At 38.2% G+C, this 25,515-nt stretch overlaps 2 protein-coding genes across 7 annotated transcripts in view; one reads left to right on the forward strand and one right to left on the reverse strand.

Moving 5' to 3' along the window:
• Positions 1-1,892: 1,892 nt before the first annotated feature.
• Positions 1,893-21,825, forward strand: LOC127420216 (activin receptor type-1B-like; the record flags this gene model as incomplete). Its single annotated transcript, XM_051662269.1, has 9 exons — positions 1,893-2,085; positions 15,354-15,596; positions 15,721-15,981; positions 16,400-16,630; positions 16,757-16,924; positions 17,030-17,186; positions 17,347-17,471; positions 17,940-18,070; positions 19,555-21,825. Coding segments are annotated over 9 exons (1,635 nt in total), but the record flags the coding sequence as incomplete, so codon positions are not given.
• Positions 21,826-22,200: 375 nt separating this feature from the next.
• LOC127419740 (histone-lysine N-methyltransferase 2D-like) overlaps positions 22,201-25,515 on the reverse strand; it is a 41,117-nt gene continuing 37,802 nt past the window's right edge. For all 6 annotated transcript variants that reach the window (XM_051661410.1, XM_051661411.1, XM_051661412.1 and 3 more), the window contains one exon: positions 22,201-24,939. In XM_051661410.1, the coding sequence (XP_051517370.1) occupies positions 24,847-24,939 (93 nt within the window). In that variant the 3' untranslated portion in view covers positions 22,201-24,846. The remainder of the gene's footprint in view (positions 24,940-25,515) is intronic.

A 25,515-nucleotide genomic window follows, 5' to 3' on the forward strand; every position in this document is an offset into this window, starting at 1 on the left:
TTATTCCACAAAATTAAAATCACCCTGCTATTTAGAGTATGTAAACATCCTAAGGTCCTGGCAGAAGCAAGAACGTTCCTATAGGAATGCATTCAACTTCTTTCCCTAAGGACACAGTTTTGTTTTTCATCATAAAGAGCTTTTTCATACAAGGACTTTGTTAATGTTATTTTTTTGTAATCAGTGATTTGTTATTGAGGGTCTCTAAATCTTAACCCATGCTGTGGTTTTTTTGTGGGAGTGCTGAGTGCTTTCCGTGCTACTCACAGGGGTTCTGTAAGCTCCTTTGGATCGCACACAATGTGGCTTTCGCTCTCAAAGGTAACTTTGGCTCCAGAGTAAGATTTAAAGCTAAAACACTGCCTGCTGGAGCACTACAAAGGTGAGAGCAAAACTACCAGTCTCATACTTGACATATAGGGTAAAAAACTGCAGATCTCAATCTGCCCCTGTCTTCAGAAGTCAGATCCCTTTCAAGATAAAGAAAACACATTTTTGATGCCTTGCCTGTTGAGATCTCTTCTTTAACTCATATTTTCTGTTGAGATTTACTGTGTCTTTTGGGGTACCAGTGAACTCAAATGTTGTGTATGTTCCTTTGAATTAATGTTAACACTTTACAATAAGGTTCCATTTGTTAACATTAGTTAATGCACTATGAACTAACATGAACTAAGAATGAACCATTGTATTTTTATGAATTAACATTAACAAAGATTAATAAATACTGTAAACAATATATTATTTATTTTTTTATGATACCTAATGCATTAACTAATGTTAACGAATGGAAACATATTGTAAAGTGTTACCGAATTAATCAAAACTCATTAGCAGATAGTATTGAAGATTAAACCCAGCTGTGGTTTCAGAAAGTAGACACAAACTTTTCATAAACGTGACTGTTATCCAATGTTGTTTCCAATCATGTTGTTTCATACGGGTTGATGGGATAGCTGGATATGTGTCTAAGTATGTGATATGAAGATAAAATTATGAGAAATGTATGTGATTCTCTGATGATAAGTACAATACTGTGCAAATGTTTTAGGCACTTGTGAAAAATGTTGCATAGTGAGGATGTCTTCAAAAATGATGCCATAAATAGTTTTCATTTATCTATTAATGTCATACAAAGTCCAGTAAACATTAAAAAAAAAAAAAAGCTAAATCATTATTGGGTGTGGCAACCTTTGCCTTCAAAACAGCACCTATTCTCCTAGGCACACCTGGATACAGTTTTTCTTGGTTGTTGGCAGATAGGATGTTCCAAGTTTCTTCGAGAATTTGCCACAATTCTTCTATCTATTCAGGCTGTCCCAATTGCTTCTGTCTCTACATGTAATCCCAGACAATACCAGACAATGCCATCTGTTGCAGGGCTCCCTGTTCTTCTATTCTATTCTATTTGCAAAAGAACTCTTTGGGAGTCTAAAATGTATATTTCCTATTGACACACTAAAGCTGAAGATATAAATAACCATCTTAAGACAAATGTTTTTGTGAAACATCTTAAGTGCCTAAAACTTTTGCACAGTACTGTATATAAGAAAAGCACATTTTATGACCTTGATTTGATATAAAGAGATGCTTCAAAATTACACAAAATATTCCCAGGATGTGGATGTATTTCCCCATTTTAGTGGTTTAAACATTTTTGAAATGTACTCATTTCAGTTCATTTGTCAATGTTAAGGCCACAAGCTAAACTGGTTGTGGTATAAAATACCACATTGTATAAATACAAAAACAATCATGATGAGACCTTAACTGCATCCTGGACATTACCATCATGCCAATTCACAAATGAGTCCTTGTAAAGAGACATTTCACCACAACAAAGTAGCTAAGGAGTGGAGCCCTCCCCTTTAAAACTGGGCACACCCCTTTAACCCACTATTGTCTATCCCAGCCTGGCAGGCGGTGTATGGTGGGTTTGTGGTTTTGTTGGAAGTCTTGCTCGCTTATCAGTATCACACACTACAAATGCCTTAACGCAAAGAGATGGGAATCTTGCAGTCATGTTTCTGCGACGAACTACTGTAGCGCTGCTCGCCCTGTGTGGATTTATAACGATCGGCGATGGTGAGTCGAGTGTTTGTATGTGTGTCACCTCTCTCTGTGTGTATTTATTTATTTGAGAGGCTGCTGGTGTGTGGAGAGTGTGGCCAGGCTGCGCTGCTGGACGGGGCAGCCTGACGCTCATCATGGCGCTGTGTCTGGGACACATTCTCATTCATTTATCACCGTTGAGCTTATTTCGTAGTTAATCTTGTCTTTAGATGAGTCGTTTTATTATAATTTTATTGACTATTATTAGGAATGAATTGAGCACGAGCGTTTGTTGTCCCTTGTGTACTGAATCCGTGTGGCCAAACTCCCTCTGATCACCGTCTTTAGATGGTTTGCGCTGATTTATTTATTTATTTATTTATTTATTTATTTATTTTTTCATATGTATATTTTTTTGTAATGTGCGGTAGGTTTGTTCCTTTCAAAACAAATGTATTTTTCAAGCTTACGTTAAATAACTCATTGTGTGATTCTCAAGAAACCTGTCCTGGAAATGTCCTGGTCGTATTTAACCCAAAATAAATGCAAATAAATAAATAAATAAATAAATACAAAATTAAATGTTGCATGTTTGCAAGAAAATGAAGCATACACTTAGGACCATTAAGATAAAATTATTTTCAGGACACTTAAATTAATATTCCGGGTTCAATGCAAGTTACGCTCAATTAATCAACAGCATTTTTGATTACCACAAAAAATTATTTCGACACGTCACTCATTTTCTTTAAAAAGAAAAAAAAAAGAAGGGGAGAAATATGGGTTCTTGTGAGGCACTTACAATGGAAGTGAATGGGGCCAATCTGTAAACATTAAAATACTTACTGTTTCAAAAGTATAGCCACAAGACGTAAACAGTATGTGTGTAAACATGATTTTAGTGTGATAAAATCACATACTAACGTTTTCTGTGAAACATTATAGCCAATTTTACAACTTTGTTGCCATGACGATGTAACTGCAAAACCTGTAATCTTGCAAAAACGGCGATTTAAACAACTTAACAGCTCAAATAATATTCAAGTTTTAATATAAAAACTATTGCAAGTGCTTTTATAAAATTATATGCTGCACATTTTTGCCTTTTAAACCCTCAAAAAAATGGCCCCATTCACTTCCATTGTAAATGCTTTGCTGTAACCTTTTTTGCTTTTTCTTTTTTTTTTTTTATAAAAGGTGGGACAAGTTGAAAATATTTTTTCTGATTATTAACATAGTGCCACAAATGCTGTTGATTGAGCTTAACTTGTACTGAACCCAGAATATTCCTTTAAGCACATTTAACCCCCCAATTCTCATTACCGTAATGCCTCCGGACGTTACTTTTCTTATTCTCGTGGTTTTAATGATGATTCTCATTACCATAACACAGACGTATTTTACGGTATTACAGTGAAAAAGATGCTGTTGTACAGTGTTTCCTGACAGCATACGTACATCACCCAGATGCCTATTGATGTGTGTTTACATCTGGAAGACGTATTTTTAATGTCGTTGTATAAGACATAATTCAATAAGTATGTCTCAGATGTCAATAAGACATTTAAGATTTAGAATGTTTGTTTGTAAATCTGATCTTTGTAAGATGTTTATCAGATGTTAATTAAATTGTGATGCTTTCCAGATGAAATGATCTGAAACAGACATCTCTGAGATGTCTATTTATTATTTAATCAGTGAAATGGCAGCACCAAGGGAGTACTACTATGATGTGTAAATACTAAGTTGTCGCGGTAATAAGAATATATTAATGACCATCTTTTTTTCACATTTGCGGTAATAAGAATTGGAGAGTAAAATGTGCAACTGTCATGAAAATGTCACAGTGTAAAAATCTAAAAAATAACCTTCTTTTATATGCAAAATATAATTCTTTTGTTTGTTTCTTTTGATTTTGGAGTTAAATGGTACCAGGACTTTTTCTTGACCAGTTTCATAAGAATCACCCCATAAAATATTACAGCACCGAGGCAAATTTCAGTCATAACTATGGTACATTTTGAGGTAAACTGTTGCCTGCCAAAACAAACAGGCGCTAACGCACCAAATGACCTCCAGTATTTCACAGCGCTTCACAGATCTGACGTCACAATGAATGAGACAAATGTTGCAAAGCTGACATTAAACATGCAACAGCAACCTACGGTTCATGGTGTTCCGCACATTGAGATATTTAAACTCCACACACACGAGATAAGATGTCTTAAATAGAACAGAGCTTATTTATAGTGTTAGCTTATATTATAAATGTTGTTTTCAGTCTCTTGTTTGCTGTGGCATACACTCATGTTTACACAACAACCGAGTGGCATCCCATCACTGAGAATTGTGTTTTTTGGCTAGCAAAACCAGTCCCCACTGACCCATTTGGACTAGGAAATGTTGCCAACTCACTTTGGTAATAGTGAAGATTAATGACGAAGGATAACCCAACTTAAGTTATTATTTATTACGTTTATTACATTTACTGCTTCCAGAGAATTTAATTTGTGTTTAATAACCCCTGGTAAGCACATCTCTGTTGTAGAGTGCAATGGGAAGCTGGCCATTCAAACTCAGACTGAAGTCAGATTTGGAGTCTGGTCCTTTGTAATGGAAATGTGGCTGTCAAGGGAGTCTGCCTTTCTTTTGTATAGTGAAACTGATGGTCGTTACATCCACAGCACAAATAAACATGTCTGTGATTGAAAGGCACAGCAAGATAACAGTTTGTGCCTGGAAACACTGGATTTTCTGGATTACGTTATCTGTACAAAACTTTGTGGTATTGGTATTCGGATGATATCTGCGTGTAGACAAAAGATGTTTGTTTAAAACTGAGCCACCTTCTTGAGACACTAGAGCATGTTTATAACTAGAATGATAATGAAGTTTTCAGTAAGGCAAGTGTGGATTTTTGTTATGATCCACTCATTAAAATATGAATGTTTCCCCTTGTTGCTACTTGCTACACTTAGGGAATATCGAGGAAGATGATGTAATGAAATTTAACACTGCAGGGACCATTTCCATTTGACTTTAAAAAAAGTTCCACAATCTGTGGCCTCTAATTGGCAGCTCATTTTCTGGTAAGCATTCGCGAAAGGTTGTGATGCACAAAATGCTTCCAAACATTTTAATAGAACTTAATGGGAAAGACTAAACGGACAGATCCCACCCGTAGTAGTAAGTATGACTGGGTCAACTCAATGTCAGACATGACAGTGTGTGGATTGTTGTGCGAGAGGCGCCTTCAGGCTGCCAGTGATTGGTTTGCACAGCTGCCGGTAGTTGGATACAGACTGTGGAAATGGAACAGATTGGTGTCTCCAGCCATGTTATGGTAATTATTCCAATGAGGTGGTGAAACCAGGGAATCTAAGGCTATTTAGGTCCTCTTTTCTTGGTGGAGAGAGTATGTCTGATTGGTGTCTGAGTAAGCATGTTATCTGAAATAATGTTTTTATTTTTTATAAACTGGCACGTTGTGAATTTTCAAGCTTCTAGATGTCCGTGTGACGCTTCTCACAGGCCTGTGTGAGAAAACAACAGCAACGTGATATGGGCACTGTGAGTTAGGCAGACAGCCGTGAGGCAGGGTGCGTCTCTTTCAACCTATTCCAAAAAATAAATTTTTTACAAATGATTCATTGGCTTACAAGAAATGATTAAGGGTGTGTTCGACTTCTCCATGATAGTATTGCCATAGTTGAAAACGTGTGTAAGCAAGTACATTTTCATCATGTTTTTGTTGTTGTTGTAAAAGTAGTACTTTTGCAGTTCTAGCTGTTCACTTAAGATATACAGTAGTTCACCCAAAAATGAAAATTATGTCATTATTTACTCACCCTCATGACATTCAAAACCAATATGCTGTTATTTTCTTAGTGTAACAAAAGTAAAAAAAAAACTTTAAGAATCTTTACTTAGCTTTTGGCATACAAGGACTGTTCATTATGACTAATGGCTGTAAAATTCCAAAAAGGCCAAAAACACCATTAAAGCACAAATAGGTATCATAAAAGTGGTCCATGCGACTCGTGCGCTATATTCTAAGTCTTTTGATGCCATATGATGGCTTTTTGTAAGGAATAGACCGAAGCACATGTCTATCCTATGTCCACAACCAGATTTAAAAAAAAAAAAAATGGCATGCCAATGTCATTTAGGTCAAATGCAATTGGTTCTTGAGCGTACGTCCAAATTTGTCATGCCCTTTTTGGATCCTGGACATGAAGACCCAGTTTAAACCTGGTGTTAATATGCTTCTAGGGTGAACCGATCAAATGTGTTCAGCCCTAAATACAGGCCTAAGCAGGGTCTAAAACATTTTGTGATCAGATGACAAAAAACACACAAATACCTGATGTAAATGGTGTCAAAATACCGTACAGCTATGGTCCCTATGAACTGTATTTGTATGGCAAGATCTGCATAAAGATTCTTCAAAAATTTAATCAGCTGTATTCCATGTAAAACAAAATAACAGCATACGTGTTTGGAATGATGTGAGAATGAGTAAATAATGACAGAATTTACATTTTTGTTGTCTTGAACCACATAACTCTAAGCTTGTATTGTGAATGCAGGAAGGAGCAGACGTTTGAAGCCCATTTAACAGGAGGGCTCCAGGTGCTGTGAGAGTAGTGTTATGGAAATGAAAGAGAGCACATTAGGCCATATTTTGCATGTGTGTGCTTGTATATAAGATCAGAGCAGGAAAGTGTACAGCATAAAGAGACATGTAGGTTCATAGGGAGGGTGTGTGCGTATGTCTGGCGAGGCCGGCTGCTGGGGTTGAGTCCACGGTCACAGCAGACTAAGGTTGCTCTCTGCTTCATTAATGACCTCGCTAATGACCTGAATGGCTGGCAGACAGTGCCGATTGTACTCCCAGACAGACCCTTGTGTGAGCTACATTTGCAGGGCTGCGATAGAAATAGTAGGTAGAGTTTTTATTTGTTGATATATTCACCCAAATAAGAAAATTCTGTCATAATTTACTCCCCACTCCTGTCATTCTAAAACCATATGACTTTTCTTTTTTCTGGAACACATGAGAAGTTTTGAAGAATGTTGCCACTGTTTGTTTTTCCGTACATTGAATGTGAACATTATGCCTAACATCTCCTTTTAAGTAACAACATGAGAGTGAGTAAATTATGACAGAATTTTTAAGTGAACTATTCCTTTAAAAACAAGGTAGACTTATCATAATTAGGGATGTGCGTGAGTAATGATCTACTCGTTCAGCTTTAAATATTCGACTAGTGAAAACACTGTTTGAATATCGCAATTTGATTGTGCTTTGTGCTCTTGCCTGCCCTAGGCAACAATAAAACTGCTTCTCTCACCTAAAGCTTACCATTACAACTCAATGCATTGGTTGGCGCTGTTGATGCATGACATTGTTAAAGGTATAGTTCACCCAAAAATAAAATTCTTGTGTTTGTAATGCTGAAGAAGACTAGGAATGCATTCTATGTGTGAGTGCAAATGTTTTTTGTCAGTTTAGAATCTTGATGTTGTTGTTCATGCATAGTGCTGTTTTTTTAAATAAGAAAAACAGGTTCAAAGGTTGAAGGTTGAACTTCAAATCTAAATTTCAAATAATTTAATACTTTTTTTGTTTTTTTTAATGTGGTAAGAGTACTAGACTGCTATATTACTTGAAATGGCCAGCCCTAATCATCATAATCTTATTATATACACTGCTAGTCAAAAGTTCATGAGTTTAATGTGTCTTAATGAGTTTGACCTGATAGTGAAAGAAAATCAGCCTATATTGGAACTCCTTCAATACTGTTTTAAAAGCATCCCAGAGAAAATTGAAGAATCTAAAACATAATTGTTTTGACATTGTTCAATATGTAATTCTCTTACTTCCATTTGTGTCATTTTATTTGTGATGACTACTATTATTCTAACTTGTGGAAAATAGTAAAAAAATAAAGTTGTCCAAACTTTTGGTATTGGTAGTGTAATTAAGTACATTTAGATATATAGTTTTATGTATAGTATGTAAATGCTTCTTATGTTTTCCAGAGAGATTAAACAGCCTGATTATTATTGTATAGCCCAGAATGAAGTGGTTTGAGGCTGCTGCCTGTGGAAATGGAGAAAGCTCTGTAGATTCAGGGATTTGGGGGGGAAAGAGGTTTCTGCCTCCGAAGCAGATGAGTAATTTGACCAGTAAGGGTACTGAAGAAGCTCCCCTTCCTTTCACTGCATTGATTTTGTGAGTGCATGAGCACATACTTCAATGTGTGTTTTAGAGTGCATGTTTGCGAGTGTCTTGGTGGCGTCGGCATGTCTTAATCAGCTCCCTGTCTGGGTGCTCGATGGATCTCATTTCAGCCCTCTGCATCTTGGGTAACTGCACTCTCTCAGTCTGCCTGCTCTCTGTTGCCCCTGGCATCCTGCTCTCTTAAGCAGCCTGAGAGGAGGATGATGAGCTTTTGTTATCTAGAGAAGGTGAAGCAAGATCATGCCTACAACAAGAGATGAGCGCTGGTTTTGCTGGTTTTGTCACAGGGGGTAATATTTGCTTCCCAAGTGTTTAAACCACAAACTGTGTGAGCTGTTAAAGTAACAGTTAACCCCAAAATGAAACATTTGTCATGTACTCATCTACATTGTTCCAAACACTTATTTCTTCTATGGGAGACAAAAAAAAAATAAATAAAATGTTAGGCAGAATCGGTCCGCATCTTTTTCCACACAATGTGAATGGTTGCTCACTGAGGCTGCTGGTCCCTCACATTTAGGCTAACATCTACTTTTGTGTCATTAAAGGTTTCGAACAATATGAGGGTTAGTAAATGACAGAATTGTAATTTTCTCCTCATTTTGACCTCATCTTGGAAGTTACACTTGAAGATTGTGAAATTTGTATTCCATAGAAATGGCTTTAGTCACAGTGCCATGTAATGTGAAGTTGTTTGCGGCTTCATCATTGACTAAAGACTTCTCCCATGAGTCTGCCTCTGATCAGCCAAGCACACTGTTAATGGAAACTATTTCATTCACGTCTTGCCACAATGGTTTTCATTTCCTGTCTGAACAAGTATGGAATGATAGGAACTTCACACTGGCAGTGAGAATCCTTGACTGAATTCCCCTTTTCTTTTGGGTTAAACCAAGTCTAGACTAGGTTTTAAGGACTATCACATCTAGTCTCTTGGCCAAAATCCTGTCGCAGCTGGGCATTCTATAAGTCGCCCTCCCACCCCTCTGTTACCTTGCTCTACCCTGTCCTTGCGTATCTGTTTCACCAACAGCTCTTAAAAGTATTTCGGGGGCAGTCCACTGCCCCACAGCCACTATAACAGTAACTTCCCCCATCCATCTCCACACACCCCACCCTTTGTCCAGACACAGTCTGCTCAATCCCTCCTCATGTCCCCCTAATCTCCACACAAAGAGCTAGTGTAAGGCCACCAATGATGTGCCTATAAGAGAGTGCTTAGCCCAAACCATTTGCAATCCCTTGCCACAGGTTTGGAGCCATGCATGCCATGAAATTGTACTTGGTTTTTTGTTTTGTTGACTAGCTTTGCAGGTGAAAACCTGCAAATATCAGGGAATTGTGATTGCAAGGCTTGGAGAAGTCAGGGAAGTGAGTAAAATCTCATAGTCATCGAAATATACATTTTGTAGTTTCTCATCTAAAATATTTAACTGGTTGGATATTGTCCTTGTGAGTGCTTGTCTAGAGTAAAACTTGCACTCAAGCCAGTGTGATAACATCATTCTGTATATTGAGGGTCTTAATGGAGACACTGGCGCACTAATAAGCATAATGTTAAATAATTAGCTACTACTAGTAAGTAACTGTCTAAATATATTAATTTAAAACTGTGGTACCCTACATGCCAATGGAAATATACCCAGCAAAAAAAATTCTCGTCCAGTAATCATAAATGACTTGACTTACACTGGCAAGAAAAAATATGTGAACCCTTTGGAATTACCTGCCTTTATGAGTAAATTTGTTTGGATCTTCATCTAAGTTACAATAATAAACAAACACAATCTATTAACTAATAGCTCACTAATTATTGTTTTTTTCTTGTACATAATGAATACATCATTCAAACATTCACAATGTAGGTTGGAAAAAGTATGTGAACCCCTAGGCTAATGACGTCAACAAAGATTGGAGGAGGTGTGGGTTAGAGTTACTTTGACTTATAAAAAGAACTCAAACATTTTGAGTATGCCATTCACAAGAAGCATTTGCTGAAGTGGATCATGCCTCGTAAAAAAGAGATCTCAGTAGACCTACGATCATGAATTGTAGCTTTGCATAAAGCTGGAAAGGGATACAAAGTTTTCGAAGAGCTTAGATATACATCTGTCCACAGTTAGACAAATTGTCTATAAATGGAGACGATTTAGTACTGTGGCTACTCTCCCTAGAAGTGGCCTTCCAGCCAAGATGACTTATAGGGCAGGCTGCAGAATGCAATAAAAAAATAACCCTAGAGTGACAGCTGGAGACTTGAAGGAATCATTGGAATTGGTTAACATCTCTGTTCATGAGAATCTACTATACGGAAAACATTAAACAGGCATGTTGTCCATGGCAGGGCACCAGGATGGAAGCCGCTGCTTTCCAACTAAAACATTGCTGCGCACCTGAAGTTTGCCAATGACCGCACTGACACTCCACAATGCTAGTGGGAAAATGTTTTGTTGACTGATGAAACTAAGGTTGAATTGAACACGCAGCCGTACTTGTGGCGTAGAAAGGGTACCGCATACCAACATAAAAACATCATCCCAACTGTAAAATACGGTGGAGGGAGCATCTTGAATTCAGGCTTCTTTGCTGCTTCGGGCCTGAACCATTTGCCATCATCGAGTTTATCAAGATATCCTACAGGACAGTGTCAGAGTGGTTGTGCACCAACTGAAGCTCATAAGAAGTTGGGTGATGCAGCAGGACAAAACATAGAAGTAAATCCACTACAGAATGCTTCAGAAAAAGAAAATCCACCTTTTGGAGTGGCCCAGTCAGAGCCCAGACCATAACCCAATAGAGATGCTGTGGAATGACCTCGAGAGCTGTTCACACCAGACATCCTAAGAATAAGGCTGAGCTGAAGCAATTTTGTATGGAAGAATGATCCAAAATTCCTTCTGAAAATTGTGCATGTCTAATCCGCAGCTACCGGAAACTCTTGGTTGAGGTTATTGCTGCCAAAGGAGGATCGACCAGTTATTAAATCCAAGGGTTCACTTACGTTTTCCACAGCACTGTGATTGTTTCTTGGATTTGTTCAATAAAGACTATAAGATTATAATTTCTTGTGTGTTGTCAGCTTAAGCACATTGTGTTTGTCTATATCTGTGACTTTGAAGACGATATCACGTTTTATGACCAATTAATGCAGAAAACCAGCTAATTTCAAAGGGTTCACGTACTTTTTCTTGCCACTGTAGAATAATTCACCAAATAATATAACAATTCTGGCATCATTTACTTATGTTGTTCATGTCATATGGGTTTAGAACAACATGAGGATGAGTAAATGTAACAAGGAGGAGGGCGTGGCCGGGCTGTAACGATGGACACCCATCACTGAATCAGCCCAATCAGCCGGTAGAGGGATAAAGAGGAGCCGGGGATGACAGTTTGAGAGAGAGAGAAACAAATGCGGCCACTGTGTGTGCATCTGTGTTTTATGTTATGTTTCAGTTTTTTTATGTCATTAAATGTTTTGTTGACTGCTCAGCCAGTTCCCGCCTCCTCCTTGCCCATCATTACCTGTTAAGTAAATAATGTCAGTATTTTTATTTTTTGGTGAACTCCCTTTAAGGTCATGGAGAAGTCAACTGGAAATTCCTTAGTCAAAAAGTGAGGAAACCCTTTTGAAAGTTTTATATATAACTAAATTGCTTGAATTGGATTGTAGGAAAGTAAATTTAGTTCTGTGAGCAGAATTGTTTGACTATACATGGCACTCAATTCATTAAAATTGATATAGATCATCAGCCTTTGAAAGACATCATTTCGACCTCTGACATCATTTAGCCTAGTGTGTTGTTAGCATAAGTTTGGCATGTTGAAATGTTGGCCATGATCTTGTTTGCAACACGGAGAGGAAATATTGCATCGTAGATCAGATTAATTTTCATGAAAAATACATGCATGTCCAGATCACTTTGTGCTTTCATGGCTTTGATTGAGTTACTTTTTACATGAAAAACGTACTACCGGTACTTGACAATGTTATTCAAAGCCATTTATGTAGCGTGCAATTGTGACGTCTTTTGGAGTCTTTTATTGTTCGACAGAGACTTGACTGTTAAGTTTGGTTATCCTGTTTGTAATCGATATCTTTGTTTTGTTTTCTCAGACTCCATACAGAATGAGGCAACGAGGCAATTATAGTCATTTTATTTGCCCCCCTCAATTTCAGTGGGTGATTTAATGATAACGGTTGAGCTCCATTAAAACAACTATTAGTGGCTTATGGCGCAGCGCTGTTTTTCCCACTTTATCAGGGCCTGGTCACCTCTATGTAATCTGCAGGAAATTCCTTGTGCATGTGAACTTCAGTTGACTTGGATCTGCTCCACTAGCTGTTACTGGCAGTGTACTTCTGTGTTTTTAGATCACAGCCTTTAAGATTTATAAAGAGCACACAAACATGCTCTTGCTCTCCCCCCTCCCTTTATCTCTGACACTGACACATACACCAACATACAAGCTTACACTTAAAAAGCGAAGCTTACACTTGTTCAAAAGGGTGTGGTTTGGCCACTTACACATCGTGAGTTTTGCAATAGATCTGAGTGCGACTAGCAGTGGAAGGAATTACAGTGAGTCAGATCAATTAAGTGTTAGGGGACGTTCACCCCAAACCAGAAATTTCATCTATCTGCACTGTTTTTTTTATTTGTTTTTCTACATAAACAATCCCTTCCAGACAACCTTTTTTCAGCTGGAGCACGTTTTTTTTTAAGACGCCGTGTCTCGCACAGCACTCTTTTTCAATGTTTTTTTTTTCTTCTTCATGTAAACACGTGCTAGAGGCACATCTTTGACCATTGTGCCATCTCCAGCTGTTTTTTCAGCATCACGTGCTGAAGCACCACATTGTTTGACTGTGTCAGGTAAAAATATTGGCCACGTCAACTTTTGAAAACACATTTCGAGACACCTGTGTTCTATTATGTGTTGGCGTGCATATAGCTTTTTAACGGAGAAACGCACTTGGTCTGAACTGCCCCTAAGTAGAGCTTCAGTGTTTAAAAACGCATCTTAAAAGACCTAATTCTGTTACATTTGTTGTGCTGCGTCTAGCTTTTTGTTTTTGCAAGAACGTGTTCTGTCTGAACGGCCCCCTTAGTGAAAGAGGTTGTGTGTGTGTGTGTGTGTGTGTGTGTGTGTGAGACAGAGAGATGTGTGACAAGAGGGTGTAAAAGGTAAAAACAGGATCTGCCTATAAAAGGCTTGTACAAACATCAGAGGCCTGAACATGTGGGAAAAGCAAAAGAAAAGCAATGAAATGAGAGGATTAGAATAGAACATTCTTGACAAGGAAGCATTGGCATTAAAGAGTGTTTTGTCCCTCAGCGGCCCTGTAGTGAGTATCTGAAGTTGTGTTATTTTAAAACCGGTGCAATTTCTCTTAAGTGGCCTGCCATTGTATGTAGCTCGGCTCTGGGCTGATAAAGCAGAGGGCGCCAGTGAAGTGTGATAGCCACCCCTCGTGTCTTGACCTCGGTCACCCTCGTCATTCAGTGTGTACCAGCGGTGACTGTCCCTGCTTCTCGTATCCAGTCTGAGTTTGTCTGACTTGCTGGAGAGACATGAAAATACACAATGGTGATGACAGTTCTAAAATGGTTACAAAAAGCATGGCAGTGTTCAGTCATGGTGTCTGACTTTTTGCATAGCCCTCAAGATTAATGATATTTATCTATGCCCGCAGGCGATCATCTTGTACAGTATGAAAATCCTCAAAACATCAGTAACAATACATTTCCATGGCAACAACATGTTTGTTTGTTTTTTGTTTTGTTTTTTTTTATGATACCATGCTAATACTATGTTTTGTTTTTTGGTCATGTACCATGATAGTACCATGTTTTTTTGGACATGGTGCCATCTTTTTTTGGTAATATACCATGTTTTTTGGTCATGTACCATGTGTTTTTGGACATGGTGCCATGGTAATACCATGATTGTTGATGTACCGTGATAGTACCATGTTTTATGCCCGTGTACCATGATAATACAATGTTTTTTGGACTTGTACCATGGTGTTATTTGGAGTACCTATTACATGTCATATCTAATGATCTTGCGCATAATTTGTTGTGCTCATAATTGTTTCTGTACATTGTGTGATTGAACTGAGCAGTTCAGCACAACAGTCTGTGAGGGTTTTCTGCTGATGTAAATGTGCTGCAGTAGGAGTCCAGATCAGGCAGTCCAGTGCCAGCTTCTGCTATACACAGTCTGTTTGGGTTCATCTGCAGTGGAGGATTGGGTTTCATGTTATGCAGCTTGGTACCAAACAGCATTCTGCATGCAGTGCCTCTTCTTGAGCTAAGTTGAAGTGATGCCCTATCTTTCTTTTGTGTTATGATTGCCCCCTGGTGGATATTTTAGGCCAGTACAGTTCACCTGAATCGTCCACTGAAAGTGATCTAAATCTACAGTATATATCATGATATATATATATCAAGTACATTTAGGGACCCATATTGAAGTTATTTACAAGAAGCTATAAACACCTGGAGAAAACTATTCTATGGCATTCCCATTAATCTAAATGGAAGTTGCTCGGCTGGCACAGGAACCCCTGAAAGTATGCAATTAGAAATGTGACATCTTTGCTCATGGTCGCTCAATTCTGCGTTCAGGTTTTTTCAGAGCCAATCACCCGAACTGTAAATGCCATGTGACTAATCACTCTGGAGCCACAGGAAAATAAAATCATAACAGTGCATGACCAAGTGCACAGTCCAAAGCCCTTCATTAGCTACTATCCTGCCAGTGGTTGAGCGTCAAAGACAGCAGACAGGGAAAAGTCAATTTCACACTTTTAAAGCACACCCAAAAACAAATGGGCACCAAAACATCTACTATAATATTATGAAATATTTTAATGAAATTTGTCAGAATCCATGGATACTTTTGAAAGCCTGTCAATGAAGAATGATGCTCTTTGCAGCATATGCTAGTTACAGTATCTATGAACAGGGGCTAGTGGGGCCATGCTTACCAGACCCCTTGGTTATTTAGAGTCATGTAGTCTTTAACCTCTCTTCTCTTTCTATAGCTCTTAAGTGTAATTGCACTGCTTGTGAGAAGACCGGTTATGTGTGCGAGACAGATGGGGCCTGCATGACCTCCACCTCCTTCATCAGTGGTCAGGATGAGCAGCATGTACGAATATGCCTGCCTCGTGTCAGCCTGCAACCACCGGGACAGCCCATCTACTGCCTGAGCTCCAAGGGCTTGCTCAACACACACTGTTGTTATACAGACTTTTGCAACAGCATTGACCTACAAGTACCCAACGGTAGGTGAAATTGTCAGTGTGTAACGGTCTCTAAGAAATACTATAGGTACCCTTTTCATTTGACAGTCTAGGCATGACTTTAAACAGAGTATGGTAACGTGTATTTTATCCCTCTAACTTACAGGGGTTCCTGACGGAAACAGCTGGACAGGTTCAGGGGGCAGCTGGGGTCCTGTAGAGCTGGTGGCGGTGATAGCAGGTCCAGTTTTTCTCTTCTGTTTGCTGCTTATCGTGGGAGTGCTTGTTTTTCAGCACCACCAACGGAACTACAACCATCGGCAGCGACTTGACATGGAGGATCCGTCTTGTGATCATCTCTACTTGGCAAAAGACAAGACATTACAGGACCTCATCTTTGATCTGTCCACCTCAGGTTCAGGCTCTGGTGAGTTACAACCGTCATCTTCTCTCTGTATGCCAGACAAGTGATTTAGATCCTGTTTACACCTTGTATTAACATCTGACTTGGGTGATCTGACCAGAAGTGCTCATGTGGGAAAGATCAGCATCAGAGAGTAGTAGTGTCTCCTTCGAGGGAAGTCACACTTTTTCTTCCAGTTAGACTTCCAAGTTTTCACCTCAATGCAAACATAATATTTTTATTGGAATACTGGGTTATTTTTATCTAGCTCCATGGCTGGGTCTGTGGGGGGGGATGGTGGTGCTGGTGCTGGTGCTGTTGCCTCCTTAGATTTTCTCCAGTCAACCCAATTTTTGTCCAAAACATGTTAGTACCAGGTGAAAACGGGGTCTTTGTGCAAGAGGGTTTTTGCTTTTGCACTGATGAATTTTTGTCATTGCAGGTCTGCCCCTATTTGTTCAGCGAACAGTTGCCAGGACAATTGTACTGCAGGAGATCATAGGTAAAGGGCGTTTTGGGGAGGTATGGAGGGGGAGATGGAGAGGTGGAGATGTGGCTGTGAAGATCTTCTCATCCAGAGAGGAGCGCTCCTGGTTCCGTGAGGCTGAGATTTACCAGACCATAATGCTCCGGCATGAGAACATATTGGGCTTCATTGCTGCTGATAATAAAGGTAGAATCCATCTATCAGTGTACTGATCCAGATAAATGTGTACTACACTCACACATCAATAGTCTTTATCAAGCATCTAAGCCTGGTTCCTCTTTAAATCTCTTCCAATTTTGGTCTGTTTCTTAGACAATGGCACATGGACACAACTGTGGTTAGTTTCAGACTACCATGAACACGGCTCATTATTCGACTATCTCAACCACTATTCTGTTACAATTGAGAGCATGATCAAGTTATCGCTCTCAGCTGCCAGTGGACTAGCACATCTGCATATGGAGATACTGGGTACACAGGGTAAATACAAATTCATTTATTAGACACAACAGACTGTGATCTGTAAGATCACTCAATTTCTGTTCTCACAAAACTGATCTAAACCATGACTGTCCCCTCCCACAGGGAAACCAGGCATTGCACATCGTGACCTCAAATCTAAAAACATCCTGGTGAAAAAAAATGGTACTTGTGCAATAGCGGATCTGGGGCTTGCTGTACGGCACGAGTCCATCACTGATACTATAGACATTGCGCCTAATCAGAGGGTTGGCACCAAAAGGTAAAACTACTGTTATGCAGTACAGTTGCATTCTGAAACAATACATTATTGCACATGAAAGAAATGTAGTTTGGACATTTCAGGATACTTTGCACAACAATTCTTGAAATTTATGTTTTTAATTATACAATTTTATACAGCATTACCTTATTTCTTTTAGATATATGGCCCCAGAGGTACTAGATGAAACAATCAACATGAAGCATTTTGATTCGTTCAAGTGTGCCGATATCTATGCTTTGGGACTGGTATACTGGGAGGTAGCACGACGGTGTAATGCTGGAGGTGAGAAAAAGGGAGAAGGATATAGCTGCAGGCAGTGCTCCAAACTGCCTGCAAAGATATAGGGAACCCCTAACTTAACCCTTTCCCTAACCTTAACCGTGTGTGGAAGTGACGCCCCCTTTTGGAGTTGGTGCAACCCCCTTTTGGAGTAACTCCTATTTTGGAGATTCTGCCCCCATTTTGGAGATCTCCTATAGATTGGAGCTATACCTACTTGGAAAAAGGGGCATGCAGACAGCTTGATTTATCTTCCACCCACAGTATCTCAGGCTCACATTAAATAATGTGGTTTTAAAACCCTTAATAATATCAGTGCTTTCCCATATAATTCTAATATAGTTGCTTTACATGGGCAGTAAATCCTAATCTTGATGGGAAGATTCTTTGCAAGGATTGAATTGAGCCATTCAAACAATAGATTTGAACTTGTCACCTTAAATATTGATTTGTACGTTTTTTTTTTCACAGGCATCCATGAAGATTACCAGCTCCCATACTATGATCTGGTGCCCTCCGATCCATCCATAGAGGAGATGAGGAAGGTGGTGTGTGATCAGAGGCTACGACCAAATGTGCCCAACTGGTGGCAGAGCTATGAGGTAAATGCTGACTATCGGCATAAATTCTGGTCAGCTTTGCAGCTTATTCTGGTCAAGAACCTCGCATTTAGACAGGAAGGCTCATATGACCAGCATATGAAATGACTAGTAGCCACTGTTTCATTCTCTTTAAGTAATGTTTAGGGGCAGGTAAATGTAAAATCTTTTGTAATAATAGAAAAAAAGAAACCTCAAAAGGCACAGTTATCACCATGAAGTGTGCTTGTCTGTTTGAAAAGCTGTTGCCATTTTAGTGGGCAATATGCATCAGACGGTCAAGACAATTCATTTTTATTTGTTTAGAACTTTTCACAACACACATCATGTCAAATAAGCTTTACAGAAAATTATGCTTTAACAGAAAAAGAAGCTGTAATAAAGTAATGTCTTATGGATGAGTCTATTATATACAATAATAATGCAATAAGCCACAAGAGGCTGTGAGTTACAGTGATTTAAACCCCATATCCATGGTAAAACCACTTTAAAGCTGAAACTCAAGTGGGTTATTTCTTGTCTAATATGGTGGCAATAGCACTTATGAAAGACACCAATGTTCAATAAACAGTTAATTTTATTATTATTATTATTATTATTATTATTATTATTTTAAAAACTTTTTCCTTTTTTTCTCAATTTGGAATGCCCAGTTTCCAATGTACTTTTAAGTCCTTGTGGACGCGTAGTGATTCGCCTCAGTCCGGGTGGCGGAGGACAAATCCCAGTTGCCTCCGCATCTTATCACGTGGCTTGTTGAGCGCGTTGCCACGGAGACATAGCGCATGTGGATGCTTCACGCCATCCACCGCGGCAACAACGGTCAACTCACCATGCGCCCCACCGAGAACGAACCACATTATAGCGACCATGAGGAGGTTACCCCATGTGACTCTACCCTCCCTAGCAACCGGGCCAATTTGGTTGCTTAGGGGACCTGGCTGGAGTCACTCAGCACGCCCTGAGATTCGAACTTGCAAACTCCAGGGGTGGTAGCCAGCATCTAATTTTATTATTATTAAATATCCAAATAAACAAATCTTTGGCCAAGTAATATAGTTCATTATCCTAACTGAAGGCTGTTTGTTGTTGCCCAGCATTGTGGCACATTAATATACTGCCCTGCTTGGGCAAATCGCAGTAACTACATATTTTGTCAAAATTGAATTATGACCGAAATTTCTATGAGAATCTCCAAAGACTATGATTTGTCCTGTGCCAAATGGGTTTGGGTCAGCAATGCTCAGATGAGAATGTGACAATTTGATCATCTACATGTGGCTGGACAATCAGTTTCAGTGTTGGTGTAGTTACTGCAGTTTGCTTTTGTGTGGTCACAGGTGTGCCTTTTATAGCCATTTACAGTGGCTTCTGAACTGTTCGCAATTCAATTTTTATTTTGCACGCATACTTTTGTTTTGGCCTGACATTGTTTCTCATACTGTATCCTCAATGGAAACATTCATTTTTTTTTCTTCTCTCGATAGGCACTGAGAGTGATGGGGAAGATCATGCGAGAGTGTTGGTATGCCAACGGAGCTGCCCGTCTTACGGCTCTACGGATTAAGAAGACTCTCTCTCAACTCAGTGTCCAAGAAGACATTAAGATCTGAACTATGCGGCCACGCGGGAGACTGCAGATCCCTGTAGAGAACCATAAGTGAATAAAAAAGACTTGAGCCAAAAGCAGCCTGCCAGTTTTAGCCTTTTTTTTTTTTTTTTTTTTTTTTTTTTTAACCTTTCAGGTTGTGACTAGGCCTACCTCATCAGACTAGACAAAACCACTGAGTGTCAGTCCATCCCAGCCCTGCTCCATTTCTCCATCTCTCCACCATCTTTTTAACAGAGTTAACATTTCCAGTCATGGATAAGCCTCCAACTGCTGATGTCAGCACAACCTCCCTCCATGGACCTCCTTCCCTCCAGTTTTTTTCTTTTATTTTTTGGCATGAATGACATTTGTGAGCTGTGACAGGCAATTTGTTTTGTTCACCCCCTTTTTTTTTTTTTTACCACTTCAACGTTTTGTCCTAAATGAACTGCTGTGTGACTGACTTTTTCAAAGATGTGTTTAGATTTCATTTAAGTTCATCCTCATTCACCAAAATCCCATCGTAAATATACAAGTATATATATATAGTGCTCTACTGCTGTTGTGAGAATGTGAAAAATTTGGATAACACTGTTTCCTTCTGTTACTAGCAACTCATGTAAAAAGCTAAGTGTAGCAAAGTAAAAAGGCATTGCTGTTCTTTGTTCTTGTTGAATAAATGCATTTTTGCAAGAGGAGCAGAAACTTTATTTGCTTCTGGCAAAACATCAGTAAAAACCTGCCGACTGATTCATCTTCATGCAGCATTCGCTGAACTCAATCCATCAATGTACAAATCTGTGTGTGTGGTGAATGCAATCCCTTTAAATGTTCATAGGATGTGTGTGCTCGCGTGTGTTTATTTAATTGTTTGGGGTTTTTTAAATCTTTGTAAATGCTGTGGGATGGTAGTTTGCTCATGTTTAGTCATAACTTGAATTGTCCATTATCTAACACCAATTCTCTCAGTACTGGAAATATAAGTGTTTTTGGCAAAAGGAAGTTGCATAAGGAAAGTGACAAAAAATGTTCTCTCTCTTATTTTAATGGGAATATTTAGTATGTTGTATTCCCAAATGCTCTATAGGAGATGGGATGTTGGCATGTTAAACCGCACTGTTGTTTTAATGTTTGCTCTGCTCTGTGTCCATGGGATGTGGTAGTACCACTTCAGAAAACACATGTAAAGTATTGAAGTAAAATATTGTTCTATTTGTCTGTATTATAACACTTCTATTGCTCTGCTTTGCCATGAAGAGTTTTCATTCGATTTGTAATTTGAATGTACTACTTTCCGTCTAATTTTTGTGTGTTGACGAATCATTTAACCAGCATATAAACCGCAATATTACATCATTTGTGTATCCATTGAATACAAACTTAAAGCATTGTCTGCAACAGTCACAGTCAGGAAGCTGAAAATGTTCAGACTGTTAACTGGAATATTAGCTGCAATGTGTTACAGTAGGTGCAGATGACTAGACTATAGCAATAATTTTGGTATTAAAGGTCTGAAATGCCTTTCAATTAAAGGGCGTACAGAGCTGTAAAAGGTCTGAGAGCAAGGGTCCTATGTTATGTGCAACATTTAAAATATCTATGACAAGATATATTGCAGTCCATTTCTAATTGGCCTGTACGTGTTTTATGTTGTACAGGTCATATCTTAAAAATCTGCTATCTGTAATTGAGTATGTTTGAGGACAGTAGCATGACACCATGAACTATACTTTACACTTGAATTGAGAATGCCTAAAACTAACAATTCTGACTGAACTTTTTGTCATGGTGCTCTGCATCATACACTGGGCTTAGAAATGCAATGATAGGAGAAAAAATGTAGGCTATTTGTTCTGCTGTTATTTATAATGTGCTTGCTATTTTTTCTCTTAACTACTTTTTGCAATTGTGTGTATAAATATGTACTCAAACCTTTTAATATGATGAGGAAAGACATTAAGATGATACTGGATGGCACAAGTTGCAGTTGCCACAGGAAATCGTCAAATGTTTGTCCATTTTAGTCCTGACAGTAAGAGTTGGTGGATGATGACTTCATGAGTTCTTGATCATAATGTTCCAAGTGTATTTTAAACATGTTGAAAACAAATCAACTTCTGGATTAATGTACATAAATAGTATACAGTAATAAATCATTTTTTTCCTATCTTTGTTTCATTGTTTACAATAGCTTCAGGCTATTGACCTCTTTGTTTTTCAGTAAACTGTATTTACATTAATATCATACGAGATCACCTCCCCTATAAGATAATGCTACTCAAAGTGAAATACAAAAACGGTTTCTACACTGGCAAATCAAATTTAAACCTTAAACTCTTCAACTAATTCATGACAATTATGCCCGGTAAGCAGACGTATATATTTAAAATGCATTTTATTTTCCTTTACAAGAAAAAAAAAAGCTGAAACAAAGAAATAAATGGGCTGGGAGGGATGGGGAGAGCCATATATAAAGAGATGCAACCTCTGACTTCAAAAAATATGTACAATTCAAAATAATATTCATACAAAACATGCCACATACAATAAAAAAAATGATCATTTATTCATCTTCCCTAAAAGTAGCTCTGCTGTACAGTTACAGCATCTTAAAAAAAAAAAAAGAAGAAAAAAAAAAAAAGTATGTCAGGTTCAAAAGCAAAATCAGGATCTATTCTTTAATTACAACTTTTGCAGAGAGATCTTAAATTATTTCAAAATAACAAAAGGGGCAAGTGTTACTCAGGCTAAAATCCAGTAAACAACTTTGTTAAATAACAGACTACCCTTAAAAGAAAGCAGAAGAGTTAACTATATCCAATACTAGCTCTGAAACCTCTTGTGTATAAATAAAAATAATTTTGAGTGCAATTCACATGTTATAATGGAGATATTTCTGATTATTTAAGTCATACCACACTCCGGCTATGAGGCCTTTACACAAGTCATATAAAACATTCACTTCTACAGGGAGGAAAGAAAAGAAAAGAAGACACTAATCAAAACCAGTATCATCTTGGGAGCTTCAAGATTTTCCATTTACTCTATACTTGTTAAATTGTCACTGATTCAAGGACTGGGTTCAGTAATTCACAAGCAGTAGCATAAATAAAAGAAATATATGTGAACAATATTACATAAATACACAAATGCTATGCACCATTTTACTGCTTTTCTTTCAAAAAGTATCTATTTCTATGAAGAAGAAATATTATCAGGATAACTTTCTAACATGAATCCCATCTTAAATGTTTGTCTCATTCACCACAACCACTCAAAAGACAAGAGACATCACACATCCTTTTAGTTACACTGTATATGGTTTTGTAGGAAAAATGCGGTTAGAAAAAAAGTTAAAATGCAAAAACACTCTGGTTCATATACATAAAGATATTACTTAGTTTGCCATTTACATATATTTATATATATATATATATATATACACATTTAGGTTTTGTCTGATAAAATGATATCCAGTGGTTGCTTTTTTCAGGAAATTTATTTCTCTACAATTTTGAATTTGTTTAAAAAGGGGCTGAATAAAGAGTTTAGTCCCCTATTATGTACAATTTATACATTTTGCATTTTCTTTTAATGTGAGGTTATAAGTCAGGGGAGCAAGGAACAAAGTAGCTCGGGTTATGTTGGAGACTTTGTTCAACTCCCTTCTTTAAAATTTAACCGTTTTAAATTACTTTAATATAAAAGAAACTAGAAATGCCCTTTTTTTAAGTCTTCCTCTGGCACTGCTTCAAGCCTGTGGACTGTGCTACCACTATCAAACCACAATACATAGATTAGATACACTGGCTGTCGGCAGGCAGAGAAAGACTTACTACAGTAATTTTACAACAGTCCACTATCACAGAAGGGAAGAGGCTTACACCTAAGGGTCCTGGGTTGGAGTGATGAGATCCAAACGTAGATCTAATGAACACAGGATGTAAGGATTCAAGATGGGAAAACATGTCAAATGCAGTGGCAGTCTTGCATCACTAGTTACCTTTTATTCGCCTAGTGAAATTTTTACGATAAACTTTCAAATTGCACCCACATAAATCTGCATCATCTCAAAGTTTATGCTGTGGCCCTTGTCATCATTAAGAATGTAAGAGAGGATCTGGATGAGCGTTTACACACTAAAAGCATGATCTGCAAATGCACTGAGGCAAAGAAACAGCTACATTGTACCTACAGTCTGATAAGGTGGCCTCGGAGACACCCGTTTGAGTTTTGATTGCTCTAAGTAATGCATCATGATATTGGAACTTTTATATACTGTTATTTCCTTTGTATAATCAAATAAGTTGCATTGGCTCACTATTGTAATCGTTAAAAATCATCAGAAAGCAAAATATAGATAGGAGCAAACCTGCTGCTTATGTTTCCCTGCTATCTGAGAAGGCAATTGCCATGGACACATTCCTGCCTTTCCCGTTCCACAGTAGCACTTGACAGTTTATTACAAAGCAGTGACTTCCCACAAACTCAATGAGGTAGACTGGGTGAAATAAATCCACCTTTTAACTCAATATAATAAAACATCTGGTGCCTTTGAGCCACAGGTCAATAGTATTTCAAAGTTATCATATCTCATCAATCATAGATACAAAGTTCTAAGCAGAGCCACTCCAGGATTGTCTTGCCAATGTCCACGATGTCTATCTTCATTGATGATTTGATGGGAGAGCATTTTTCTGGGGCGACGGGATGGTAGCAGAAAGGATAGGTCCAAGCTAAAGTGTATTAGTTCATTTTTGAGTACTTACATGGCTTTAATCAAATATCTTCACTGAGTTCTAGTCTAAGTGTATTGATATGCTATAGTTTCAGATATTTTGGTAGATGTAGAAAGGATTGATTGCAGCCAGAGTCAGCTTATTGTAGGAGCAAACAGTGGAGGAAGTAGAGGTGCTTTTGGCAGAGGTGAATTTTATCAACAAGAAAGATTTAAGCAGGTCCAATACCTTTGAGCTCATCTGTAAAGGTTGTGGCCACAAAAGTTTACTCTTCAAAGCTTTGGCTCTTGTTAATAACAAAGTCTTGTCTTTCAGGTGAGTGTGAGTGAACTTGTCTTCCTCATTTCAGAACAGCTTATTATCTGGACAGTAAGAATATAACAGGCTTTGGCGCAGGAGTGTTCTGGCACAAGGGAGCAAAGATGGGTCTGACTCTTTCTCTGTCCCTGTTAGTTCATCCACTTTCTGCAATTCCAAGCTCCACAATGGCAGGGGATCTTGTGCTGATCGTCCTCGAAGTCAAACTGATAGTCATACGTCAGCTAAAATAAAATAATTTATAGAAAAGAGACTCAGTTATACAGGAGAAAAGCACTGCCAAAGATCACTGCTAAATTGAAGAAATAGTTCACCCAAAAATGAAAATTCTGTCATTATTTACTCACCCTCAAATTGTTCCAAACCCATGGCTCTCAAATTATTGATCAACTCATGTATACAGGGACCAAATAAAATAAGGCGACACATCACTACCATCAAACCTCATTGGTTCTTGCACGTCTTGTAACATGCAACAAAAATAAACAACATGACAAGAAATAATGAGGTTTCATGATATTGATGCATTGCCATATTTGATTTGGGCTCTACACAAACACACATAAACATACACACAAAGTTGATCAGTGGTCTGCGTTACAGTAAATAACTATTTAATTTCCATCTGTTCATCATACAAAGTGATTGTAAATCACTGGCATGCCTGTAACAGCGAGAGAGTAGTAGTCTATTTTATTCATATGAAATTCCACACCTGCATTCCAATCTAAGTCTTGATGTAATCCTTCCTCATGATCACGCAACGTGTTTTCATGAGCTGAATGGGAGGCTAAACAAAA

The sequence above is a fragment of the Myxocyprinus asiaticus genome, chromosome 29 (genome assembly GCF_019703515.2).
Source record: "Myxocyprinus asiaticus isolate MX2 ecotype Aquarium Trade chromosome 29, UBuf_Myxa_2, whole genome shotgun sequence".
Lineage (NCBI taxonomy): Eukaryota > Metazoa > Chordata > Actinopteri > Cypriniformes > Catostomidae > Myxocyprinus > Myxocyprinus asiaticus.